Raw genomic sequence first — 19,526 nt, forward strand, 5'->3', positions numbered from 1 at the left:
ACCGTAGAGACTGTCGTGTGTGAAAGATACGACGAGCTCACTAGTATATGTACCATCTGGTTTTAACATATTTAACATCCATGCCATGTTAAAGTCAGAGAGAGATCACACATTTTTCCCATCCTAATGTTTGATGTAAATATTAACCGAAGCTCTTGAACTGCATCTGCATAATTTTATGTATTTTGCTGCTGCCACATGATTGGCTGTAGATAAGGGCATAAATGAGCAGGTTTAAGGGGTTCCATTTAAAGTGGATGGTGAGTGTTTTTATTGCTATTGTGGCATGATATTATTATTATTAATAATATTAATATTATTTTTGGTTTGTCCTATTCAGCAGTAGATTTTGTAGAATGTTTGTATTGCTAAAGCACATTGAGCTCATTAAGCACTATGGTCCTTTACAGGGTTTGCATTATGACATCGTTGAGCTGTGGACCTTTGGCGATTTAATGCATCAAATATGTAGCAAACATTTCAGGCTGTCAAAGATTTCATTGAATTTTTACTTTATATATATATATATACATTTTCTGATGACGAGTTATTAATATGAAAGGCTCATTTAAATGAATATCTTTTTCACCATCTTTTGGCTTCCCCCCCCATCTGCCTTTGATGCAGGATCTGCCACAGGGTGCAGTAAGTGTGCCTACAGGCTGCTCATGCATACGATTTTGAAGCCTAATATGAAATGGAAAGGTATAAGAGCTATAGGAAAAAGAATATTGTAAATCCACAGGAATACTGTGAATCTTTCAATCCTGGTCTGAAATCCTGGCTTTTCCGGTTGAAGATAGCGTAAGGCTTCCTTTTATCAGAATACGTTAAAAGAAATTGAGATAAGAGTTGAAGCCATTGCAGAGGATGCACAAATATATGCAAAATGTGATCTTTGAATGCATTGTCTTTCATCACCACAACCTGGTATTTGTACACTTCAGATAACTACAACCTTTAAAAGTGCCCTTGAAATCCAAATTGATGTTCTGTGCTTTCGGTACCTGCCTCTTCAATGTTATGGACACCAATATTTTACCGCATAAACATTTTTGCTGATATTCTTATTTAAATTTAATAGAATGTTACTTCTGTGAGATTTTCCAGTGACTGCAAATGCAGTTCTGTCCTTGTACATTGTCTTCTACATCAGTAAAAGTAAGTGAAAGGATCTCCCCAGTCTTTTCACAGCTTTCCATGTTTAGGTAAACTGCAAAGCTACGGTCTGATTTGTGTGGATTCGTGTGTCACGTGATGTGTATCGTACACATTTGGCTGTCAAATCAATCAAGCAGTTGAACATCATTCTGACTTAACATAAAGAATGAAGTATCAGCCAGAAAGCCATTTCATGGGACCTCTGGATGGGATATTGTGTATGTTATGACATGTAGCAAGTATTCCTAGCTTAATCCTGGTTGCTAAACGTTCCTGGGGTGTGTGTGTGTCGTTTTCTGTTTGCAGGCCCTGCTAGATCAAGTTGTGATGAAGAGTAAGGGCTACAGTGTGGATCAACTGGAAAGACTTTACTCAGTGCTCAGCCAATGTATCTACCAATTCCGCAGGGATTACGACAAGACCTGCCTGATCGAGGTGAGTAGCTCTCGGCATCTTCTACCCCAGTGACACTGTGACGTTATTCAGATGCTCCTGTTGTGGTAAAGCAGGTCAATTAATAATACATTTTCTCCTACTCAAGTTGTTCACTTACATTTACATTTATGGCATTTGAAGAGGCCATTTATCCAGAGAGAATTACATTTTATCTCATTTTTATACCACTGAGCAATTCAGTGTTGAGGGTCTTGCTCAGGGGACGAGCAGTGGTAGCTTGATAGACCTGGGATTCTAACTCACAACCTTCAGATCAATAGTCCAATGCCTTAACCACTAAGCTATCACTCCTACGCACCATCCATTGGTGTTCTTCTGTAGACATAATGCCATAACATAAGACCATAATCCTCTTCCTGACAAACATTGTTGAAGTCTGTTTGCTTTAACATACAGACCAGGTAAGCAGTGCTGACTTTCATGCTCATTAGGTTTACAGTAAGGTTTCCACCACTTTAGCAGTTATTCTGTTTAAATCACCTGAGAAACGAGTGCTGTAAGAGCAGGGCTTTCCCTTAGATAAAGGGGGACACACACAAGAACTGGCAGATATTGAAATTATACAGTTCTCCAGTCCTTCTAGCTGCATGGAATAACAGATGTTTAGTGTTTATGTATTTGACCAGATGTGGCTGGTTACTAAAACGTATATTCAAGGATCTAACAATGAGCAATTTTTTAATATGCATACTTTCACTAAATTAGGACAAAAACTAATTTAATATTAATAAACGATTAATAATAGACCATTGTAGTGCAGTCTAAAACATGTACCTGAGCAGGGGACATAAATGAGCTTAGGTCTCTGTCGACCTGCAAACCCCAGTGTGCCTCCACTCTCTTTCTGCTGGCCAGCAACCATTACCATTGTATTTGAGAACAGCAAACCTAATTTCCCCAGAGGATTGAGCACAGCTCACTGCTATCAACATGGTGCTCTAATTTCAACACTCAGCAGCTGTTCAGTGTGTCAGTATCCAGTCTGTGTGTATTCATCATTTGCTTACAGCTACACAGACATAATGAACTCATTTTAATTTCTTTCATTTTCTGACAAGTTGTTAGTTTTGAAATAGGACTGCAACAATGTGCTGCTGTAGTTTATTATTTATTATTATTTAGGCTTAGAAACGGGTGATGTAATCATGGCATGACAGTGTAGTGAACACCCACAAAGCCCTGAAAAATGCTAGTGATCTTATTTTTATTCTCTCAGCATATCTGTTTGTATTGTAATGACCGTACAGGACAAGCTACTGCATGACAACCGGTTACGGTCTCTGAGCGTAGAATGAAATGGCCAAATTACACATGCAATTTAGTTTAAAATAAAATAAATACAAAAGGCATTGTCTGTTGGAGAGGTACTAAAATATGCTACTTAGGCCATCCTTAAAAATATTCTTGTTTGCCGTAACCCGACCAACACTGTCAATTTAGGACGACTCAATGTATTTTTTTTTGCTTCCGACCGACTTGTCGGTTGTAAATTTGCGTTAAGACCGACCATTTTTTTTACTCTTCAAACAACTAATACAAAAGCAATAAAATAATATTAACGGGTTCGGGCGCCATAATACATCTAAAAAATTCATTAAAACAGCTCGACACCGCTTTAACTTGGCACGAAGTTCTGGAAAAACTGTCCAGCATCAAAATAAGGTTTGCAATGATGCGCCCGAAGGCACGTGTTGAAGACCCAGTCAGTGATGTCACGATATGCTAATTTGTTTAAAGTCATACCTACGTAATCACCATCACCAAAATGTAACTTTTTTTTTTTTTTTTTACATTGAAACTTGAAAAAAAATATACACCTACCTACCGAACCTTTTTTTTTTTTTTTTTTTTTTTTTTTTTTACTGTTACCGCAAACCAAAATATTTTTAAGGATGGCCTTACTGATCTCTCTAACACTATGAAGAAAAATATCTTTATGAACAGCTCAAGTCAGTCTTAGTCAAAGAATAATTTTAAACCCTCAGGAATCAGCAGGAATTCAGACATTTATGTTCAGCAAAAGTAAAGGGCTGGAAATAATTTGGCCTAACAATTGTATGATTCATTATGATTCGTTTTTGCTCCTGCTTCGGCTCTTTTTGCACTTGTGACTCACCGCCTGCTGCTGTGAACGGTCCCACGTGGATATCATAAAGACTCACACGTCCCAAAACTCGCCTTACTTCAGTGGATTGTCTCACCTGGATACTGTAGATGTGCACTTTGTGATAACTGCTGCTCCAATCTTAAAGCCTGTCCTGTGCTTATCCCAAGACCCTAGGGATCTAAATCTATATGAGGAGTTCTGTAGCCTGCGTTGTGAATAATGTCTGTTGTTAAAGGTGAAAGTGAATTGAATAGCAAGTCAAAGGAATCCAACATGGCCACCTATTATAGATATTGTCATAAATCATGTCAGTACACAGATATTATGGATATCCTCTTTTTTTATTATTAATTAATGAATGTTTAATAGATTAATAAATGTATTATATTATTGATGCATTTACTTATTTTCATTCTCTTGTTCATTAAACATATAACAATTTCTATCTTTAAACCCAACACTGCTGCATTGCTAGTAGTTTGGTAGATGAATACCCAGACAGGTAGATCTCACACTTATTATTCAGTAAAGTGAAGCTTCACTGTTATCTATTCCTGTGATTTTAATATCTCACGTTTCCAATTTTCAGGAGATGGAAAGGCAAGTCCGGCATTTCAATACATTCCTGTGATGAAACAAGTTGATGGTAATCAGAGACTCCTGTGATGCAAAAAGGAGACCAACTTCAAGAACCAAGCTGCTACAGTGAGCCAAGCAGGTTTGGTATTAAATGGAGTTAAAGGAGACTTGGAAAGACTTTCAGTGGCAACCTTGGTGCTATTGTCTCAGGTACCTGGACAGAACTAGTCTACAGAACCAAACACAAGTCAAGACTCGTATAGGTTTCAAATCATATATGCCAATTTCTAATGGGCGTTCTTGGTGCTACTAGGTGCTATTGTTTATCCATTTGCTGCTCCTTGAGTTTCTTTTAAAATAATGTGATGGGGGGGGATTCTAAACATATTTAAAGGAAAAAAAAAGGAAAAGATTGTGTGATGTCACTTAAACCCTTTGGTCTCAATTGACCAGGAAGAGACGGCACACACCACCACACAGGCACAGATTCTCACCAGCAGTTGTAAAAGCCCCCTTGGATTCGTTGTAATGCCGTGAGTTCATGACAGAATGTTATTGACTGTGGAAATGAATTACATTCTTCTATTTCTATGAACATCATCATACTGCATTGTGTCCCTGTGACCTCCAACCAGTGGGCATTTAAATGTATGCAGTGTGAAACTGCTGTGTGTTTTCTGACAGAATTGCAGCGTTTTTTACCCGATGATGGTGCTCTGGCCAGTGAAAAGCTGAAGCACCATCAAATAAAACCCCCCAAATAAATAGCTACTTTTATTACAGTGGAATTATCCGAACACCACGATGCAGTAAACCCAGTTTACAATTTTTTTTTTTTTGTACATTTTTAAAAACCGGTAACATATCTATCTAATACACCAGGAATATTTCCCAAAAGATAGGCTGCCTCTTAAAAGTTGATCTCTTCCTGGCCAATGAGCATTCAAATTTGATATTGTCATGGCCACATGTATTTCTGTCTTCTGGGGGAACAGATGGCTTGTCAACCCTTTTCGTGTAAGACTGTACAACAAATTGCTAATCTTTTGCTTTTTGTTTGCGCTAGTTTATTTATACCCTCAAGACAATTGTTCTGACACCAGTTGGTTATGCCATGACCTTAAGTTCTTTTGTATAATTTTCTTTATTACCTCTTAGTTTGAGTTACGTGAATGCTCCGATTATTTGTGTTCAATAATGAATGATGAACAAGGCAATTTTAGCCAGAGTGGTTTGTTCAGTATATTGGAGCATTACTATTGTGTTAATGAAATTTTTTTGAATTTTTTCTTTTCTTCTTCTTTTTTTCTTCTTGTCAATGGTTTAGTTGTATTAAAATCTTTAATTGGTAGCTACTTATTCTTTTAGTAGTTAGGTTCTAGTTGGGTTTTGGCCTAGTGTGCTTATTTGCGAGGCCTTTTCTCTGAAAGGATTGAACAACAACTTTCTTCAGTTTGCAGATAAATGTTTCTGAAGTTATGACTCATCTCAAGTTTATGAAATTATACATACAAATCTTTTAAAAACATGCAAAATGAGAAATTAACTCTGGACTACTACAGCGAGATGGAGAACCCTGGCTACCTCAGTTAAAGAAATTATTTAAAACAACATGTTTATCAAAGACATACAGTATTTGTCAACATCTGTAACATGGCTGCACATTTTCCCATTGAAGCCCAGGTACTGAGCAACACATCCTGTGGCTGTCGCAGTGATCCATCCTTTTGTTTGGTTTTTGGTTCCTAATCTTTTTTTGTTGTTGTTGTTGTTTGAGTTTTGCAGATGAGCCAACACAAAAACAGCACATTAATTTCAGCAAGATTTTGTATTATATGTTTTTGTCTGTTGTCCTATGGACCTTGGTGATGGCAGCCATATTGATTGTCTACTTCACTACAGTTTCTATTCATGTCTTGCATAATAGCAGCTTTTTTTTTTTTAGCTATTTATCTCGCGCTGTACCTGTTTATTTATTAACATAAGTATTGGTGTGATTGACTGTCTGTTCATATTTTTGTACACCATTGATTAAAAAGGGGGCAAATTGGAAATTTGTTACAGTTTTTGAAGTTGGAGCCATGTCATGATGTAGCACATTTTTGTAGCAGGGTTGCACAAATGGAGAGGTTTACTGGTCTCAGGTCTCTGCTATGTTCATGATCTATTTATTCCATTATGACGGTGGTGGTGGTGCTTTAGGCTTTGTGGTAAAGGGACTGTCGTACAGCTCGTGTTATTCGTGTTTATCACCTCTTACTTTGCATCTCCTGCACATGATCAGCTCGTTCTGTGTAATTCTGTATGTACTGTGACGCTGACCACATGGTCCGAGATCCTGATATTTTAGTCGGTTTCACAAATTCTGTAAAGATTGAAAGACTTGGAGGACATATAAATGTTACCCATGTTCACCTCCTTACATTTTGTCAGTTTTCTTTTCAGTATTTATGGTGCGATACTGTACTGGTCCTAAACGGTGCCCCTTGGCCAACAAACATGTATAATAAGTGAAATGGTACAGTTTAAATCAGATGGATTTTAAGAGAAACTGGGGAATTTAAAAAATGTATATAAAAAGTGATTAACAGAAGACCAACACTGATACAGTGATTTGGACATAGTTCAGGAAAAGCTCATATCATATAAAACCTCACTTTATCCTCTTGGTTTGGCTTGTGCTCCATATAACAGACTACATACAGTTAAAAAAGAAAAGCCCAACAAAAACATGGCACTCTTCTGAGTCTGTGATGTGATATGTGTGTTGGGTTTAAAGCATTAGTCAAAAACGGTGCTGGTGATAAACTAGTGCTTCGTGTCACTTTCACATGATGCTTAGTGTCGTCTAGTCACATCTCTGTTCAAAGAAACCTGTGCTGATGCTAGACCAAAACCTGGCCTACTACAATACTGCCTGAATGCTATACTGACACCTGACTGGAGCCTTAAACAAGTGGTACTGAGTGAATAGTCGTGTATCTGGTTCTGATCCTGCATCATCCCCTAAAGAAGAGCTACATACACAGCACTTATCTGTGTCTCAGCTCATGCTTCAAGTCGTCTCCTGTTGCAGTTTTCCTGATTAAAAAATCACAGTTGTTCAACATGCAGTTTGTTCACATGATTGCGAGGGTAGTTGAGGTATGCAGATTTATTTTTCCTTTTTTTTCCCCATTCTTAAATAAACCTCTTTCAGTGATATAACAATTGCCTCTAATATGTAGTCTGTTGTTTATTTATTGATCTAGTTTTGGGGGTTTGTATTTCTGCTATTGCCAGAGTCTTTCCCAAGCTGGTAAAAGACTCGTTTGAAACCTTGTTAATATCCAGCCAAGCATTCTTTTAGTGGAAATCCTATTGAAATGAATACATTTACTGTAATTTCTTAAACTGCTGTGATTATACTTGAATAAAAGGTGCAAATTGTACAGTTTGGTGAACGCCTTCATTTCTTTGTCATTGCTTCCTGATTACGTTACGGATCTCCTTACATTTCTTCTTGGTCGGAGGTGGGAAGATGTATCAGAGCTTAGTGATCAGTCATGTCAAGTATGTTTTACTATACTAGTATTATTGCCTTTTTTATATTTTCATATTTCTGAAAAACAATTGAACCTGACCGAGCGAACTAATAGAACAATGTTTGTTGATTTTTTAATACATTTCTTTTAATGTAAAAACAGGACACAATATATATATATTTTTTTTATCCATTTTATGTTTCATCATTAACATGTAAATGGTCTTTTGGGTACAGATTTACAGTCATTTTTCTTTTCACAACCTATCGAAGTGTCTTAAAACATTTATACAGAATTACCTTCAGTTTTAAAATATACATATTTCCTTCCCTATGATACAGGACTCTCAGCCCCCAACTCCTCCATCCACAGCCTGCTTCAGCTGGATTCAGGTTACAATGGAGGAACAAAATATACAGTGTCTTTGTCCAAATCGTATCAATAGATTGTGCTTTGGCTGTGTTCAGGAGAAAAACTCATTTTTACTGTTGGACACTTGGTGCCACCTTATACCCATGATTCTGTCTTGAGGAGATGTGAGCTTCACTGAAGTTACCCTCAAGCCAAACTATTACATTACCTTATCCTGATATATCCTGGAATCTCATCCTCAATTCCTCTGAATCGATGGAGTAACGCTCGTCCGGTGGACCTGATAAGCCAAGTAGCAGAACCGATGAAGCGCGACTGTTTCAGCATCTCTTCATAAGCTCCATTTTCTAGTTGAAAAAATGACTTGGGAAAAAAAAAAAAAACATCAAGGGAATATGAAAAAAAAAACAACAACAAAAAAGTCTTGTCAAAGTAAACAAGTTTTTGGAGTGAGTTAGTTGTAGTCAAAATGCTTGCTTATTACTCATATGGCACCGTAGCCGTGAATGAGGAACGTTCACTACTCTACACTTCCCTTCCAGACTGAGACATGTGGAGCTCCGCTACGTTCCACCCAGGACAGACGCTGGAGTTTGGGGAGTAGTGTTTCGATTCGGATCCCTGCAGTGCATTGAGGTGTGTGTGTGTGTGTGTGTGTGTGTGTGTGTGTGTGTGTGTGTGTGTGTGTGTGTGTGTGTGTGTGTATATACACGCCCCCTAGTTGTCAGCCACTCTGGATGTACTTCTTGATCACCACACAGCCGTGTCTGAAGAGCGGGCATGGCAGATTCTGCAGGAGAGTCCATGTGTTAGTGCAGGGGTCAAAGGTCTCCATGTTGCCTAGCGCTGGTCCCTCGCTGCTCACGATGCCTCCTGTGGTGTATATTTTCCCGTCCAGGACAACAGCGCTAAGTTTAAAAAAAAAAACAATGGGATTTTATTCAGTACTGTTTTAACTCCAGAGTCCAGTAGTGTGTTTAAGCTATAAATGTAGTGTCATTACTAACAAGAGTAATGTGAGACATGATAAGGAGACATAAGTTTGGACTCTGAAAGTGAAGAACCACACATGGGATTTGTAGGCTGTGGAACATATAAAGCATGTTTATAAAGCACAGAAATATTTGTGCATTTCGTTTTTTTTTTCTTTTTTGTCTCGTTTGTTTTTTTATTTCAGCAGAAGCTGCACACGACTTCAGCTCAAGTCCACTTTTATTTGTCTTCTGTTATTTTTATTCGGTCTTGTTGAACTTTGCTCTTTTTTTTAACATTTGTGTCTAATGTCTTTACAACTGAAATCAAATTGAATCAAAATGAATTTAGACTAATTAAAGTTATATTACCAGTGGATGTTGTATCCGATAAAACAACATAAAAATAAAGTTTAAAACGATAACTTGTATTTATCCCTAATGAGTAAGATGACGGTGATGAGGAAGAATCTCATGAGGAAGAATCCTTGAGAGGAAACAGGAATCCATCATCTGCGTGACACCAGATGCAAGGAATACATTTCTTTCTCTAACTGTACACTATATTGTGCCACTGTGTAACCTGCAGCTTATGAGTAGGAGCGTCGGCATCATTTCTGCGTTCATTACAGTTCTGACAAAGATAAAACCAGCTCTGGTGTGAGTTTGTCTAGCCTTGAATTAGTCAGAAACCACATAAAGCCCAGCTTATCATGTTGATTCGTGTGTGTGTGCACACAAGAATACACAATTCAACAACAACTGATAATTATCCAGATGAGAAATATGGGCTGTGGAAAACAAGACAAAGGCGAGCAGACCTGCAGAATTGCCTGGAATGGTTCATGTTGGGTCCAGCTTTGATGTTACCCTTGTCCGGGTCGTAGATGGTGGTGGCTCTGGCGTACGCTCCTCCCAGGATGAAGATGAAGCCGTTGAGGCTCACAGCAGGGGCGTACTTGTTATCTAAAGAAAGCCGAGAAAAGAGAACGGCGCGTAGAGAATTGATTACTTGGATGCAGTTGGTCATACACATGAGCTACAATGACATCGTTTTCTTTTCTTTTAATTAAAAAAAAAAAAAAAAAAAAATTGGTTACATTTATTTTGTATTTTTTTTGTCTTGTGTGATACTATTACTGTCTTCATCATTATTATTGTCATTATAATTATTATTATTTACATTAATATATTTTCCTCTTTGATTTATGTATGTGTGTATATATATATATATATATGTGTGTGTGTGTGTGTGTGTATATATATATATATATATATATATATATATATATATATATAAAATTATTTCTGTTGTACTTCCCTACATGCTCCTTCATTCATATATATCCTCTCCCACACCCAGTTACACTTACAGTTACACGCACACGCATTTTGTTCTGTTGGTCTTTGTATTTGTATTTTGCATCTAATTTCTCTTCTGTAAATATTGTAATTGTCTGCTTGCATGATAAAAAAAAAGAAGAATGAATAGAAATAACAGTAAAAGGATGTGATGTGTTGCATACAGTAACTGTTCTAAGATTGAGCTGTTCTGGAGTCTGAGGTGAATTTCTATCAAATGAAACTTATTATGCTTCCATGTTGTGTTCTCGCTGGATTTCAATGAATTGTCAGATAATTAATGAGCTGGATTACTGACTGCAGGACTTTGTTGTTTCTATCTGCAGTGCTGCTTTGTTCAGATGGCTGCATATTAGTATAGTGGGACAAAATTGATTTACACATAAAAGACAGATTTTTCTACAACAGGCCGATTCAACCTCTAATATCCTAACAATTCATGTCTATACATTTCTATACCCCCCTCCCATTTCCTCCCTCACACCCATTTCCTTTATTTTATTCCTTTCCATTTTCTCTTTATACCATCTTCTTATTGCTCTTTCTACAAAGGATGTGCAAACAGGTACTTCCTCAAAACAACTATTCAATCTATGATTTTTTTTCAAGCATACAGTGGCGAAAGTACAAAAAAAAAAGTTAATGCCTGGTCAGATGATTGACAGCCAAAAACATTTCCCCACAGAGTGAACAGAAGGTTTTCCAGAAGTAGAAGGTAGAACATGCGATCACTGAGCTTCGCCTTTCCGACAGCAAAATTGTCTCCCAAATGATTACAGCTGGGCCAATTTATCACACACATGAATAATTCACAGGACCATGGTCAAGTTTGTTTGTTTATTTATTTATTTATTTATTTATTTATTTATTTATTTATTTATTTGCCTCCTCCACCCACATCCAGTGCTTTAGAAGCCATGCACGGAAGGGATCTGTAAAGCTGCCACTGGGTTTAATAGTGGAAACATAAACGCGTCAGCTGGGCGCTGTGTTGCTCCGCCAGGCTTCCTCAGTGCTGGCTGCCAGCTGCATCTCATTAAAAGCCCTGCCACTCCTACATGAGTGACAGGGGACACAACACACACTCTGTGGCACTACACACACAGCACTGAGGAGCTGAAGTCACTGTAACTTGTCTCCTGTAACAGTTGTCATTCAGTGTCACGGCTGCATTGTGGGCAAAAGCGATGTTCCAGATGCAGGGACACACTTTCTGTTCTGTTCAGTTCTTCACTTTAAACCCAATGAATGCTGTTTTTGCCTCATTGCACACCTCACAATCTACAGCGTTATGTATGCCTCATTATCTCACATACAGGTATCTGCACTGTCATCCTGAGCACCCGGGGGAATATGAAATACTCTGTCCTTATCTCAAACCTCATAACCGGCTGCACCGTTTACGTGACCAACGCTTTTATAACCGGCTGTGATTCTATCGGCTGTGCTTGCTGCTGACGCTCGCCTCCGTGTACTCGAAGCCTGAAAGCCGCCGCACAAAGGGATTACGGCTGCTTCTTTCATGGCGAGATTCTGCCTCTGGCAAGACAACTTAAGGTCTTTCAAACAAGAGGACTGTCAACACCAGCACTAACATGGAACATGTCTTTCAACAGGAGATAAAGATAGAAGTTTATAGTTCACGCCACCAATTTGTGGAATTTGTCTACTGCCATTAAGTAAGTCTGCTCGCTGTGATGGGAAATGGACAACGGCAGAGGAGGCTATTAAATACAAAGCAATAGCAGGCTGTAAAATGACGATGGCAGGAAACTGACAGCTGTCGATTCTTGCAAATGAAAGATCCGAAGTGGAAGCTTTAGTGCATCCTATCTAACGTGTGCATCTGTTTTCTAGCACACTGAAAGGAAAAAAAAAGGTGTTTTCTCCTCATGGGTAATTTAGAGGTCTAGAGAATATTTTGATGCAGGGCAGCTACTGGAAGGCTGACATCCAGCGATGAGTCTGAGACGGAATGAAGATGCTGGAGTAGATGGCTACCTGAGTGGGCGTAACTCATCAAAATGTCTGGAGTGAGCCGCGTGAATGTTTGTCTCCCAGAAAAAGCACAGCAATTCAGCGAGATTGGAACAAGTGACTGTTTTCGACCAGTGCTCCTGTGCCAGGCTTCCAGTAGCACGTCTCCCCTGTGCTGCTCAACGTGGCCATAGATGACAGCTTGTCTGTCAGTGGGGTGCATGCCTGCTAAATTAGTGTTCGAGGAAACTGTTCACAGCGGGGCCATGTGTGTGCATATTGGTTTTTCTGTGTGTGTGACATTCTGTTTGTGCGTATCATTTGATTAGCGCATCTATGATTAAAAAAAATAATCATGTCAGGATTATGTGTCCCGGATTCTGGGAAAAAATCTATACAGTACATCTATGTGCTTGTGGTGGTGGAGCAGCCAGTGAATATGTGCATGCATTTGCCAGTTAAGGACTGTTGAGAAGCCAATTCACTCCTGCTGCTGCAGGGGTTGGAATAAAGATATATTGAAAATCTTCCACTGTCTCTGAGATGACTCCGGGCGCAACACTCGAAAATCTCTGCCTCTGCCGCCCTGCTTTCACACAATCCGGTTGTTAGGAAAAAGAGGAAGCAAGAGTGTGGGCGAGAGATGGAGCGATGGCTGAAAATCTGCAGGAACCACTAAAATCCCTCTATTACGCTCCTCTCTCTGGCTGCAACAGCCATGGACTCATTTTCACCAGACAAATCACTCACTCTGTCCAATCAGGCCAGCCTATAGCCATATGACAGACAACTCACTCTGAGCAAAAGAGAGAGAGAGAGAAAGAGAGAGCTAGAAATAGGTGACTGACGATGCCTGAACAACACTCCTACCCTCCACAGTCAAAACCCCTAACATTATCTCTCCTCACACCTGAGCCACATGTAATGTCCACTCAGCTTCTTAGTTGTGATAATGAAGCCCTGTCCCTTTACACTGAAACAGAAAGACAGAAAGGAACCATTTGCACAGCACTACTCCTACAGCCTCCTACACTCTCTTTACAAAGCTCTCAAAATGTTCTTCTGTGATATTCTGAATTTTCCGTAGCTCAACTTTAACAACAAACAAAGCCAACACCTTTCTTTTTATTTTTAGTAACGGTTGTGTTTGAGTTGCAGTGGATCAAAAGTGTTCCAACCCAGTGGAAACACAATGGGAATACACAATGGATGGGACTCGTAGCTGCACCTACCAGCATGTTGTTACCATGTGGGGGAAAAGCAGAGTACCCACAGGAAACCTCGAGAACAGGTGAAATTCTTCTCGGGCATTTTCATGATTTTCAAACGGCAAGACTAACCTGATGCACCTGAACCGAGCCATGCTGCCAGCAGTATAGAAAGCATTTCAATAGATCTCAAAGGTCAAGAACTTTGTCGTCTTACCAATCATCGGGGACTCGATGAAGCTCCAGGTGTTGGTTTGGGGTACGTAGGACTGTAAGACCCCGGCTGATCGCCCGGCCTCGTTCACTCCTCCGAATACGTAGATCTTTCCTCCGCAGACTGTAGCTGCTGCTGAATGCACTGGTTTGGGCAGTGGAGACACCGTCTCCCACTGGTTAGTGATGGTGTCATACCTAGAGAGGAAATCAAGGAAATGTTTGCTAGTTATTTCTAAAGCGAGCCCAGGCTATGTTATTTTAGGCCAAGGCTCAAGAAGCAATACTTTTCATCACATTGATCCCTAACATTAAGGAAATTAAGGTCAAGTGGTATCAATGGACCACAGTAAGAAAAGTTGCCTGACCCTGTTCAGCACTTAAACATTAAAAGTCAAGTTCCTCACAATTCCTGTTAAAAGCGAAATCTATGGGCAGCCCAGCACAGCACTCAGGGTCAAGGCTCATCCTGCCTGAGAGCACATCCATATGGATATTATTTTTTGCTGTATCTGCAATCAGGGCTTCTCTGCATCAGTGCTCGTAATGACTCGCGAAGACTGGAAATTACTCATACCTATAGTCATTAGTCTGTGGGACAAATGTCACTGAGATCATTTAATGCCATTATAAGCTTCCATATTGTTCAATCAGGTTTGCATACAGAATAAGAATGTATGTTCTTTTTGTAAGCCTATGAATAATGGCATACGTGTATTTATCCTTGCCTTAATTGCCTAAGATAAATCCACTTCCAGCAGAGTCATTTGTTCACTCCTTGTAATCTCGGTCCACTTACTACAGGTGAACAGCACGCTGAAGTTCCTGAGGCAGCAGTCCGAGGCTATCTGAGCTCATTCATCTGCACCTGAGGAGGTCGCACAAATGGCTCAGCCTGCATTTGGGAATAATGTGCCCTTTAACTGCTACTGAGAGGAATGTCAAATAAACTCCCAAGTTTTGCTTGGTTGTTAACAGGAGATTTGGCTGCACAGGCAGTGGTTTACATATTGAATAATGAACCAGATGAGCATCAGCTCCATTATGAGGCAAATGTAATCAATTACACAGCACACACTTATTAGTAAGTAACTTCACAAACGGTTGTGACAGTGTGGCATCTTAATGGACTCAGCATTAATAGAAATTTGCAGGTGAAGATAAATAGAAGAGGGCTATGAAACAGAATCGGAGCAGGAAGCGCCAGAAGCTAGGAGAATATTAACGAGCACATTTTTGTGTTTATGAACACATCAAGTCGAAATGTAATCACTTTATAATATGAAACCTCTGAAACAATAACGAGGAGTGATGCTGATTATGGTCTAACCCACTATCTGCCAGGGAATCATTCAAGAGCAGTAATCTAGTTTCTGATTCTGTCTTTTTTTCCTAAAAGCTTTCATGATTTAGGTTTTGTGCTTGGGACTGAAAGGTTGACAGATTAGGTCTTCTACTAGAGAGCCAGTGCCAAGACCCTTTACTTTTCAGTAGGTTAGATAAAAGCATCTGCCAAATAAAAGGAGCATTTTGTTTCCAAAATGAGTTAAATGGCAAATTCTCAGTTTGTGTTTTAAATGAACTTGAATTAAATGCCTGAGCCACCGCATAACCACAACATTATCACATGCCGCACATGATTTCTTTACAAAAAAAATGTTAAGAAAGAAAATGTATTGCTTTTTAAAAAAAAAAAAAAAAAAAAAAAAGGCAATATGATATTGGTGGAATCAATGCACTACCATCCAAAGGACTTGTGTAGCTAGCTTTTCCCATCAACAATAAACAATTTGAGGTGTAACTTTGTACAGGTAGGCTAAAGTGTGAAGGGGTCTGTAGATGATTTGAAGGTGGTTTAAGAGCAGACCTGAATGCACGGCATCAGAGATAGAAAGGTGTGGAAAATCAAAGAAACCTGGAGTGGGCGATTTGTTGCAAGTTGTTAACTTTATTCATTAAAGTAAGGAACAACTGTGCATAAGTATAGATCTGTCTATAAATGCAGACTTTATAAAAAGCAGCTGATTATTTTTTATAACAGCATTCCCCATCATTATCAGATATACTTTGTTCTGGAGTGAAACATCATTTCTGCACTTTACACCATACAATGAGACATTAATACTGAAATTGTTATGTTGATGACAGGAACTCCAGACTCCTGTGCAAATAAAAGAGAAAGAGTTTGTATGAAAGAAAGATATAAAGTAAAAGGGCAGGAAGAGTGAATCATATGATGGTATCAGAGTGTATGGTGATGTTATCCTTCAGGGAAGTACAATATTCTAGTCAAGGATGAAAGCTATGCTCTCTGATGGTATCATCATGGTCGTTCTGTAATTATGACAGCTATTGCAATGTGGTTCAGACCCCCTACCAGATTCTAATCTCCACTGAGACCCAATTTAATCACACTCGGGGAGCCGGAGGGAAGCGTGTGATTGGCCACGGTGGTAACCCATGGGGCATTGGGAGATGATGATGAGCTCATGCAGAGGAGAATAACACACTGCACTGAATACCTATAGCAAGTTAATTCCAGTGGCAATTCTTCAGTCATGGGATTTGTTGCCATTTGTGTTTGCATTGAATGGCCTGATGCTTCTGGAAAGCTGCACACATGTTCAGCAAATTACAAATGTCAGAAAATACCACTAGGTAAATGCCTGCTAGGTCTGATGTGGTTTCCGTCGGTGTTGGCCCCTAGGGAGGGTGTGACGTGGTCGTGGTACGCTGCATAGCGACTGCCTCTGTGATGGACTTATGTTCAGTATCTCAGAGGTAATAGAACATGTGATCCTGCTTGTTCTGCAGGGAAATGGAGCTCTGAGTCATTGAAATCTCATGGAGTGTGTGTGACTGCACTTCAGAGTTCCTCTCTGACCTTATCGCCACTTCCTGGGCCGCTGACATGCTGCGTTATCTCACCTAGCTCTCAGGTGCAGCCACACAACAGCCTATTGAGAGTGGAGAAGGTCACAGCGGGCACTCCACTCATGCCAAAGGCTCAACAAGCTAATAGTGTATTTTCATGCGCAGCGATGCCTGGAATCAATATGTTGATGGTGTGTGTGTGTGTGTGTGTGTGTGTATGTGTGTGTGAGATGGGGGCAGAGCCAGAGTCTGGCATGGTTTCTCTGCATAAATCTTTGGCTCGAGCTGCCAAGTCCACTCCATCAACACTACAAGCTGGTCAAAGACTCTCTAGTGTAAGCTTATGTTAGCTTGGCACACCCCAGGCATTGCAGGATGTGAGTGAGGTTTAGATAGAATCGTTCTGTGTATTTAAAATGCAAGATAATCTCTCCCTAAACTGACAAGGGAGAGTTTAGCGAGATAGAGAAAGTTTAGCAAGAATCTAGCTTGATGTTCATGTCTCAGATAGTTGTGCACCTTAGAGAGCTGATGGCCAGATCTAGACTGTCATCCTGCAGTTCCCTGCACAACTGACCTCTGAACCTCCCCACAGCTAAAAATTCAGCCTCACAAAAAAGTGAAGCACACAAACAAAAATCAGTGTCTGTGAAAGCAGTTCCTCTGTAGTCTACATGATGTCATCGCTGTATATATCCAGCATTGAGCAGGACGTCTTCAGTAGAATGACGATAAAATACTGAACTACGTATTATTATCCGGTGTGTGTTCTCAGTGTGAATCCCCTAATTGTTGCCACTTATAATAAAATTTAAAATAATCTTTTTAAATATTGTATTTCAGGAAGATAACTAGATAAAACAGTAGCTTCCTCTAAATGGTGTAAAAGTAAATCAGTGTCTCGATCTGTAAAGCTCTGAATCGGATTATTAGAAATACTGAAGCTGCCCTATTTTGGGTATTTTCTTCAGTATGGCCTCTTAAAGGTCCAGCAGCAGGATTCACAATCTCATAGTTCCTGGGTAGAGAACCAACCCAGCCAGTGAGGGGTTAACTCTCAGTGCTGGTCCCAAGCCCAAATAAAATGTGATGGTTGCCTCAGAAAAGGCATCCAGTCTTAAACCTGTACCAAAATCATACGTGTGGAACAGATGGTCCGATGTGGTGACAAAGAAGGAAGAAAGAAAGAAAGAAAGAAAGAAAGGACAACAACAACAACTTCAAGATGACCTCTTGGTATTTTCCATACTTTTCCATACAAATGGACCTAAATGAACAACGCATCAATATTTTACAAGTTGCTAAATTAGATAAAGATAAACATGAAGTAGACGATAAACGAGTTACACAATATTATTTCCTGTCTAGAAAAGGACCAGAGGGATCATCCCTAAATTTCCTTCCTCAGAGGGAGGAGCCAAGATGAGAGAGAGTGACGCAAGGACAGCAAACAAGTACGGGAGGAATCAATAGCAAATGGATCTGTCAAGTGAAACGTCCTTGTTTACTAAAAAGCCACTTCAAATCGACTTCGCTTATTGATCTTCAGTTGCGTAGCCATATTGTGAGTGGCCAGAACGGAGCCTCGTTCACTATGTGCAACAAGGTGTGATTGCAAACGGAATAAAATTCAATTAAAACTGTATTGTTTCTTTTAAAATGTGTTTTGTGTATCACTGTATGGTTTATTGGATTGTTGTGTTTCAGTGTGGAGGAGCATATATACAGTAGGCTTGTGTATTAATCTTATGCCTATTAGTGTTGGATCTATGAAGAGAGAGAGAGAAAAAAATAAAGTCGTCTTATTGTATGATGAAATTGGTCATTACTCTGCTATTAAAAAACTGCTCTCTTGGAATAGGTCTAGCTTAGCTGTGCCAATTTTCTCTTAATCTATGAGTAAGTGCATTGCTTGATAACCTCCAGTTTGAACAAAGGCTGTTACTAAGTGAAAAGCCTCAGTGGTGGGATGACACTGACACATCTTAATTATGACATGCTGCTTTCTGCCAAGCTAACAGCTTTATCACTGTCTAATAAAGCAATTCTTTCGAGTCTCAGCCAGGTATCTGCGGAATCAGAGGCTTGCTCGTTAGTGACATACACTGCTGTACATTCAGCTTTTTTCTATGAAATAATGAGTGCTAATTATATGAAATGTCTGCAGAGGAAATCTCATAGGTGAAGTCCAACCCACACACATTAATGTTCTTGTTATGTTAGATTGTGTTTGTGTTGCCGGAATAAATGTGTAACAGCATGCAATCCATGTTTTTCCAGGATTACAAAAAAAAAATGATTTAAGAATCAAATGATCATGGCTTCAGATGCTTCATAATAAAAAAAAAATAAAATAAATAAAAAATAATAATAATAATGATAATGATAATAATAATAATAATAAGCTTTATTTTCTATAGCACCTTTAAAAGAACATCTCAAAGCGCTCTATAAAAGCAACATAAAAACAACAAAAATACACACATAATATAAAGATTAAAATTAAAGCAACAAAAATAGACTATAAAATAAGGATTATGTAAAATTACAATTAGTCAAATTAAAAGCTACCCTACAAAAATAAGTTTTGAGCTGAGATTTAAAAGTGCCAAGAGATGTTGCTTGCCTTATCTCAGTTGGTAATGAATTACAGTTTTGGAGCGAGTGAAGAGAAGGCCCTATCACCCATCCATTTTAAACGAGTTAAAGGAACAGTTAAAAG

At 39.1% G+C, this 19,526-nt stretch overlaps 2 protein-coding genes across 6 annotated transcripts in view; one reads left to right on the plus strand and one right to left on the minus strand.

Moving 5' to 3' along the window:
- The window catches only part of atad2b (ATPase family AAA domain containing 2B), a 57,577-nt gene extending 49,831 nt beyond the window's left edge, over positions 1–7,746 (plus strand). For all 4 annotated transcript variants that reach the window (XM_027149137.2, XM_027149135.2, XM_027149136.2 and 1 more), the window contains 2 exons: positions 1,468–1,596; positions 4,314–7,746. In XM_027149137.2, coding sequence (XP_027004938.2) covers positions 1,468–1,596; positions 4,314–4,355 — 171 coding nt within the window. In that variant the 3' untranslated portion in view covers positions 4,356–7,746. The remainder of the gene's footprint in view (positions 1–1,467; positions 1,597–4,313) is intronic.
- A 254-nt stretch (positions 7,747–8,000) lies between these two features.
- Positions 8,001–19,526, minus strand: part of LOC113644362 (kelch-like protein 29) — a 177,633-nt gene continuing 166,107 nt past the window's right edge. For both annotated transcript variants that reach the window (XM_027149140.2, XM_047801872.1), the window contains 3 exons: positions 13,935–14,128; positions 9,992–10,136; positions 8,001–9,107 (listed from right to left, as the gene is read on the minus strand). In XM_027149140.2, the coding sequence (XP_027004941.1) occupies positions 8,924–9,107; positions 9,992–10,136; positions 13,935–14,128 (523 nt within the window). In that variant the 3' untranslated portion in view covers positions 8,001–8,923. The remainder of the gene's footprint in view (positions 9,108–9,991; positions 10,137–13,934; positions 14,129–19,526) is intronic.

This window comes from Tachysurus fulvidraco, chromosome 16, assembly GCF_022655615.1.
Source record: "Tachysurus fulvidraco isolate hzauxx_2018 chromosome 16, HZAU_PFXX_2.0, whole genome shotgun sequence".
Classification (NCBI taxonomy): domain Eukaryota; kingdom Metazoa; phylum Chordata; class Actinopteri; order Siluriformes; family Bagridae; genus Tachysurus; species Tachysurus fulvidraco.